Source organism: Monoraphidium neglectum (genome assembly GCF_000611645.1).
Source record: "Monoraphidium neglectum strain SAG 48.87 unplaced genomic scaffold scaffold03228, whole genome shotgun sequence".
NCBI lineage: Eukaryota > Viridiplantae > Chlorophyta > Chlorophyceae > Sphaeropleales > Selenastraceae > Monoraphidium > Monoraphidium neglectum.
In genome coordinates, this window is record NW_014010400.1 from 1 (window position 1) to 6,922 (window position 6,922).

The 6,922-nt window shown below is 66.1% G+C and overlaps 2 protein-coding genes across 2 annotated transcripts; one reads left to right on the plus strand and one right to left on the minus strand.

Moving 5' to 3' along the window:
- Positions 1 to 2,104: 2,104 nt before the first annotated feature.
- On the minus strand, positions 2,105 to 4,414 carry MNEG_12402 (hypothetical protein; the record flags this gene model as incomplete). Its single annotated transcript, XM_014039125.1, has 3 exons — positions 2,105 to 2,680; positions 2,941 to 3,120; positions 3,323 to 4,414. The coding sequence occupies 3 exons, from the start codon at positions 4,412 to 4,414 to the stop codon at positions 2,105 to 2,107; spliced, it is 1,848 nt and encodes a 615-aa protein (XP_013894579.1).
- Positions 4,415 to 5,646: 1,232 nt separating this feature from the next.
- Positions 5,647 to 6,627, plus strand: MNEG_12403 (hypothetical protein; the record flags this gene model as incomplete). The annotated part of the gene is made up of 3 exons (XM_014039126.1): positions 5,647 to 5,930; positions 6,181 to 6,294; positions 6,501 to 6,627. Coding segments are annotated over 3 exons (525 nt in total), but the record flags the coding sequence as incomplete, so codon positions are not given.
- Between the last annotated feature and the right edge of the window lie 295 nt (positions 6,628 to 6,922).

The window sequence follows — 6,922 nt, forward strand, 5'->3', positions numbered from 1 at the left end:
CAACGGCAGCGAGTGCGAGGCAGCTGGCGCGGGCACAGCAAGAAACCCAGGCGTGCGCTGGCCCCAGCGCACCACCGCCAGGTCCATGGCCGTCTCCCCGCGCGTGTTCTCCAGGAACGGGTCCGCCCTGCACGGTGACACGGGCAGGCGCAGGCGTCCGGGGGGCCAGCGGCGCGGAGACTGTCAGCCGGGCGCTGCTGCAAGGCGGCTTGGAGGCGATGCAGTGGCACGCGGGCCACAGGACGGGACCAACGCAACCATTGTGCGCACGCGTTCAAGCCAGGTCCACTGTGTCCCCCCACACCCGGCAAGGTGTGCCCCAACCCACAGCGTAGCAGCAGCCTACAATACATCCCTCTTGCAGAGCAGCACGATGTCGATGCACAGCAACGTTGTGCGTGCAGCAAAACCTTGCCCCAACAAGCAAAACCAAGCCCTGCCTGTACTGCAGCAGCAGCTCCACCGCCGCCTCGTGGCGCGCCGCCACCGCCTCGTGCAGCGCCGTGCCGCGCCCCTTGCCAGACATGACGTGAGGGTCGGCGCCCTCCGCCAGCAGCTGCGGGGCATGTTCCAGGGGTTGTCGGCTGCAGAGTGCGTGCTGGAGGAGCTGGCTGCTTCTGAAGGCCGCCGTTTTGCAGGCAGGGACCGCCTGTACCAGTAGACCGATTCTTTGCCATGCTGGGAGTGGTTGCTGCCCCGCCTCCGCTGTCGTTGCCACCACCGCCCCCAACTACGTCGCTTTTGATTGCTGCTGCGCCATCTGGGACCCCTGCGGCGTGCACTCGAGCCTATGGGGGCAAACCCAAGGCACATCTGCACACACACGCAGATCCCGCCGAATAACACTCGTGCGCGCTCATCACACCCTTTGCCCAACCCGCATGCAAATCGAATCGATGCCGACAGCCGCACGCACCAGCCGCATGATTTCAACCAAGTTCCGCGACGCCGCCAGCATGAGGCACGTCATGCCGGTCGCGCCGTCCATCCAATCGAACAGCGCGCGCCGCTGCTCCGCCGCCGCCGAAGCCCGCCGCAGCTGCTGCAGGGTGGCCTGCCGGGGACGAGCGGGGGAAACCGGGCGTGCAAGTGCCGCTCGACAGCGATAAGCAGCGCGGCAATTTAGAGGTGTTTCTGGCTGCTGGGGACTCTCCGCTTCAGCAGGGTTTCGGCCGGAAGCGTCGTCCTGCCGTAGCTGAGCTGGGCGGCAGGGCGCGTTGAAGGGCGGCGGTCGCCGCGCGGGCGCAAGCCTCGGGGGCCTGCATCAGCTCACCTGTACTTCTGTGGTGCTGCCATTTCTCACAGCAGCGAAAAGTTTGGCCGGCACGGACTGTGAGCTCCCCATTGATGATACGTGCGACTTCGTACGGCCGCTGGCCCACGCGCGCTGTGTAGGCTCTGGGAAATATCCTATGAAAAAACTTCACGCAAGCAAGCTACAAGCCGAGGCGCACCGAATTCGATCTGGCCCCTCCAGCCTCCAACACAACTTGCCCGCTTAGAATGTACCCTCAATACCATGCCCTCGGCACCCGGACACATCACAGCGCGCCTGCCGACTGCCACCGATATCTCATCTCCACCTGGGTACCTGCCAGGAGGCCGTTTCCTGCATGTTGCAGTTTGAAACTAGGACCGCAACTTGTTGCAATCCACGTGAACAAAGAGATATTATCCATGAGGATGGTGTGTGGGCTCAGAAAACCACCAGCCTGGCCTGTGCACTTGTAAACGACACCAGCAAATGCCATCAGCCGCTGATCTGCAGCTGCGGCCATTGTGAGTTGCAGCCAGTGCATGACAAACGGTCAACACAACAGCCCAGGATCCACATCAACAGTCACGTTTTGGTTCATGTCAAGCCCTGCCGGCCAATGATGAGCACATGAAGGATGGACCAAACCAACTTGGCTGTTTGCTGCACACACTGCAGCTGTTGACACATCACCCACAGGACAACGCGGAGCAAACTCCCCGACACACAGGTCAGCTCACAAGACACACGACCCCCACGCTCGCAGCCGCCCTGCCACGCCTGCATTGGCGCAACCTGCACGGCCCACCAGCCGCACTGGGGCCAGCGCGCCGCGGCGGCACGCCATCGTCACAACGGCGCGCCGCCGGGGGCCACCAGCAGGCAGTGCGGGAAGTACCAGAGTGGGATCAGGATGTTGTCCAGCTGGCTGGTGCACGCCTCCAGCAGGCACGCGCCCGCCGTCGCCGCCGCGAGCTGCCGCCACTGCGCCGCGCCAGGCCACGGCGCGAGCGCTCCCAGAGCGCCGGCGGCCGCGTGCGCGCCGCCGCCGAGCGCGACCGCGAGGACAGCCCACCAGGCGGCCAGCGTGCTGGCCACGCCCGCCACCGTCCCCTCGGCCGTCTTGCGGCTGCCATCGTGAATAGCCACGCGCCCATACGCGCGGCCGACGACGGACGCCATGGTGTCGCCAAACCCGATCACCATCATGCCGCTGAGCCCGGCCAGCACAGCCGGCAGGGAGCCCGCACATGATGCCCCGCCGCCGCCTCCCGAGCGCGCTGCCGCCCACCAGCTGCTGCGGCTGCTGGCGCCGGGGGTGCCGCAGGGCAGGGCGGCCACGAGCCACATGGGCAGCGCGAGGCCGAGCAGAAGCGTGAAGTGTGTCACATACAGCGGCCCCGCGTCGCGGCCGTCAACAAAGTCCTGGCAGGTTGGCAGGTGTCCGAGGGTGCCAGAAGGGGTGGCGGTTATTGGGCTGTGGTGGATATTTTGGAATCCAATCCTCAGGATGGCGAGAGCTCTCCCATCAAAGCGCACCTCGTCCTCCTTGTTCCCAATCAGACGCATCCAGTATGACTACGCGCATCAGGCTGCAAGCGCTACCAGACAAGCCTGGGTTTGTAGGCAGCCCAGCACTGGCGTCCGAGCACCATCTGGCACCCGCACTCGCCTCTACCCCCCACCTGCATAAACCCTTGCACGGCAGCGCCGACGACAGGCAATCCAGTGCAGCGCGCGACCTCCGCCGCGACCAGCGCGGCAAAGGCGATGGCCAGGGAGGCGCAGAGCAGCGGCAGGTCAAGGAAGAAGGCCGGCAGGAAGAGCGCGGCGGCCACAAGATGATATCCTTTCCGCAGAATGATCTGGGGGATGACAAAGGTAGCAGAAGGGTGGGATGCGCCACGTCAGCACCCATTGCGCGCCAAACAGGGGACACGCGGGGCGCCTGTCGACGGCAGCGAGGGCCGCGGCCGCGACTGGCCCCCACGAACGCAGAGGGAAACGGGCCTGTTGCTGGGGGCAAAGAACAGATGAGGGCCCGGGCGCAAGGCTCCGCGGGCTCACCTGCTGAGCGGCCTTGCGCGTTGCGGCGACCCGCATCGCCGGCAGCGCGACCGCCAGCACCGCGGCCCAGTACGCGAGCAGCCACACGCGGTGAGCCGCGGCCGGCAGGAACACCAGCAGGGTCCACGCCGCCAGAAGCGCGAGCATGCACGACGCCGCCGTGGCCAGCAGCGCCGCCGCGCCTCGCAGCAGCAGGCGTCGCGGGCCTGGCGGCGTATGCCGAGCGCAGGAGGTGCCTACCCATACGGCAGAGCTGATAGCCACCACGCTCGCCACTAACAGGGACACAAAAGGAGCCAGCAGCTCGTCTGCGGCCGCCGCACCCCGCAGAAAACCGGCTTCTGAAGACCACACGGCAGCCCAAGGGATGCTGCCCCCAGCTGCCTGCGCGAGCGCCACCGCGCTATCCCACCCGGCCAGGCGCGGCCAAGCTGCTGAGGCCTCGCCCACTGCTGCTGCAAACTCGCCGGTGCGCCGCAGCCCCCACGCGGCGCCCGCCAGCGCAAACACAACGCCTTGAACCAGGAGGGCGCCCTCTCCCAGGCTGGTCGTGCGCGGCAGCGCCACCAAGAGGCAGTGGAGCGCCGCGGGCGCGGACGCCCCCATTGCACCAACCGCGAGGGCGACGCGCGCGCCCTGGCCCTGCACGCCGCGCGCGGGCGGCACGAGCAGCGCGGCGGCGCACGCGCCCGCGGGCGCGCACAGCGCCCACATGAGGCCGCTGCTGCCGCTTCTCCAGCTGCTGCTGCTGCCGCTGTCGCTTGGTGTGCTGCTGCTGTCGCTGCTGCATGTGCCCTTGCCCGGTGTGACCTGGGGTGCTGCGGCCCGCCGTTGAATCAAACCACCGTTGGCATTAGGCAGCGACGGTCGCTGGCTGGTCACCTCGGCTGCTGCCTTGCGCGCGCTGCTGTGTGTGGCGAGGGCCGCGGGCGACCCGACGCCCGCGTCGCCCGCGGCCGCTGCACCGCTGCCGGTCGTGTCGACGGCAGGCGCCTCTGCCGCAGGCGGCGTGGTGACCCAGATGTGCCACAGCGTGGCGAGCGACGCAGCACAGCTGCCGGCGAGCCATGGCAACCAGCCGCCTGCGCGCATGGCAAACCCACAAGAATGCGTCGACCCTTAGGCCCTGCTAGACAAGCCGGCGCATCGGGCTGCATGCGCTGCTGCAATCTCATGCAAGCTCGGCGCCACACAGCAGCTGGTCCGCGCACCGCAACCGCACATCTCAAGAAGCTGAGCGCTCTCTGGCAAGGACTGAATGCCCGCAAAAACGCCCGCTTGCCTAGGGGGTCAGCCACGAGCAGCGCCGCCAGCACCGAGGGGGACGCCAGGATCCCTTGTGCAATGCCGTCGGACTCCGCCGCGCGCAGCGCATACGGTGTGACTGTGCCAACGAGGGGGGGTCCGCAATGGTAAGCACTAGGGAAGTGGTGACGATGGACTTGTTGACGCGGACCTGGACAGTACCGGTGCCAGTATCTGCAATAAGTGACCGCCTCACCTCGGCGCTTGTGTGTGCCCCAGGGCTCCAGTCTGATGCTGAGAAATGTCAGGGCCGCCAGGCAGGCAGCAGCGGCGATGCGCTCTGGAGTGGGGCGGCCAGGGGGCAGCGGGAGCGAAAGGGCGGGCGCTTCGCTCGCGTATCTGGGGTCAAGGGCATGCAGGCGACATCCTTCATGGAACTGACTACAATTTGATTTACCTGATTCCCATCCGTCACACAGCTCCAGGCACAGCCGCAGGGAGGATGCGCACAACAGCGTGATCTCTATGTGGTGCCGCTGCAGCATCGCCTTCCCCATCTCAAACAAAACATACTGTCAACATTCTCGCCTCCGCGCTGTCGACCAGTGCGATCAGCTTTGATTGTGCACAGCAGGTGCAAACACTTGAGCGGGTGTTTTGATACTGATATCAAGGAGGAAAGAACAGTGACACTGACGCCCGGTTACGGTAGATTCAAATTGAAGACCGCATCCGTCGATACCAGTCAACGCCAACATCGGGCCACCTCGTTCAATGGCGAGCTGGGGGTGATAGAACTGTGCGGACTTGTGCACAGGGACCTATGAAATCCGTGCAAAGGCGCATACGTCTCCACGGCCCGCGCCACGCCGAGCGGACACACGCGCCATCGCCGCCTGCCGCAGGCGCAATTCCTGGTGTGGGCCCACATCACAGCAGAACAGCTGCAGCAGTTGCGTCAGGGCGCCCCTGGACCACCAGCCATAGAGTATCCCACTGCCAAGGACTGCGCGGGCGCGGTGGCCACCACCAGCGGCAAATGCAGCAGCAGCGGGGCCTCGTCAGATGCACCCCTTTCCATGCAGCAAGGGGCGCCGGCATCACCTGCCTGGCAGCTACTGCACGAGCTAGCGGCCGCCGGCGAGGGCGGCGACACCCTTGACGCAGCTCAGCTCGGCATACTGGTCGATCTGTGCGCGTCGACACTGCGCCAGGGCGAGGAATGGGGCTTCAGCGATGAGAAGCTCTCAGTGCTGCTAGGCCTGGTGAAGGAGACGCACGCGGCGTCGGTGAGGGGGCGGCTGACGCTGGAGGCGAGCTTCCGCTTCTTCAGGGACTCCCTGCTCAACCACAGCGTGCAGCGGTGCGTGCGTCTGCTGTGCGGCGTTGTGGGGGCCAGGCGCGACACCAGCAGCCCAAACATAGCGGTGGGACGAATGTCGGCAGCATACTCCTTGTCGCTTTACATTCACATCGTGATTTGCCCGCTAACTCAGCCAAGGCGCGGCGAGCGTATACTGTGGCAAAGCCAGCGCCATCATGACAGGCCGTTTCCGCGGCGGCGGCGGTTGTAGCGAGCACGCGCGCGCCGTGACCCTCCCCTGCCCACCTAGGCCGCCGTTCAGCATTGGAGTGTTTGCGCAGCACGAGACACGGGCGGTGCTGCAGTGGTTCATATCCTCTTACTACCGGCACTACAAGCTCTACCAGTACGCCTTCACTGACAGGTGTGAATGGAAAAAAATCGGGCTGGCTTAGAACGGTGGGTGCCTGAGGGAGTAGGGGTTCTCTTGTCAACGAAAGGCTGTTGTTGGTGTCCCCACAGCCGCACGGGATAGCAGCGTGAGGGGCGGCCGCAAAACGGCGGGTCTGACGCATCGCGTGGCCCCATCAAGGCACGCCCTCCGGCCCGCGTCGCCCGACATGCCGCCAGGGTCACCCTTGACGTCTCGACGCGCCACCCCTGGGAGCTAGTCGAGGCGCCCCCCTGCCCGCCGCCGCTGGCAGAGGCCATCACAAACGAGCAGCACGAGGAGGAGCTGGAGAGGCAGCGCCAGGAGGTGTGCATGCACGACCGGACTGCACTCTGCCGCTGCTTCTGGCATGCCTGCTGGGATGACGTGAGACTGGCTCAGAATGCGAGTGTGGCAATTGCAATCCTCCTGCTGTGAGCCTGGGCGTCAAATTTGTGCAACCCCCTTGCTGCGTTGTGCCTGGCAGCGCGAGGCCGAGAAGGCGGCCGCAGCGGTGGCAGCTGCGGCCGAGGCGGAGGCAGCGTGCGCGCGGGCGGTGCAGGAGGAGTATGAGGCGGCGCTGCCAGAGGATGTGAAGGGCGGCGTGCAGCGCGTGATGGAG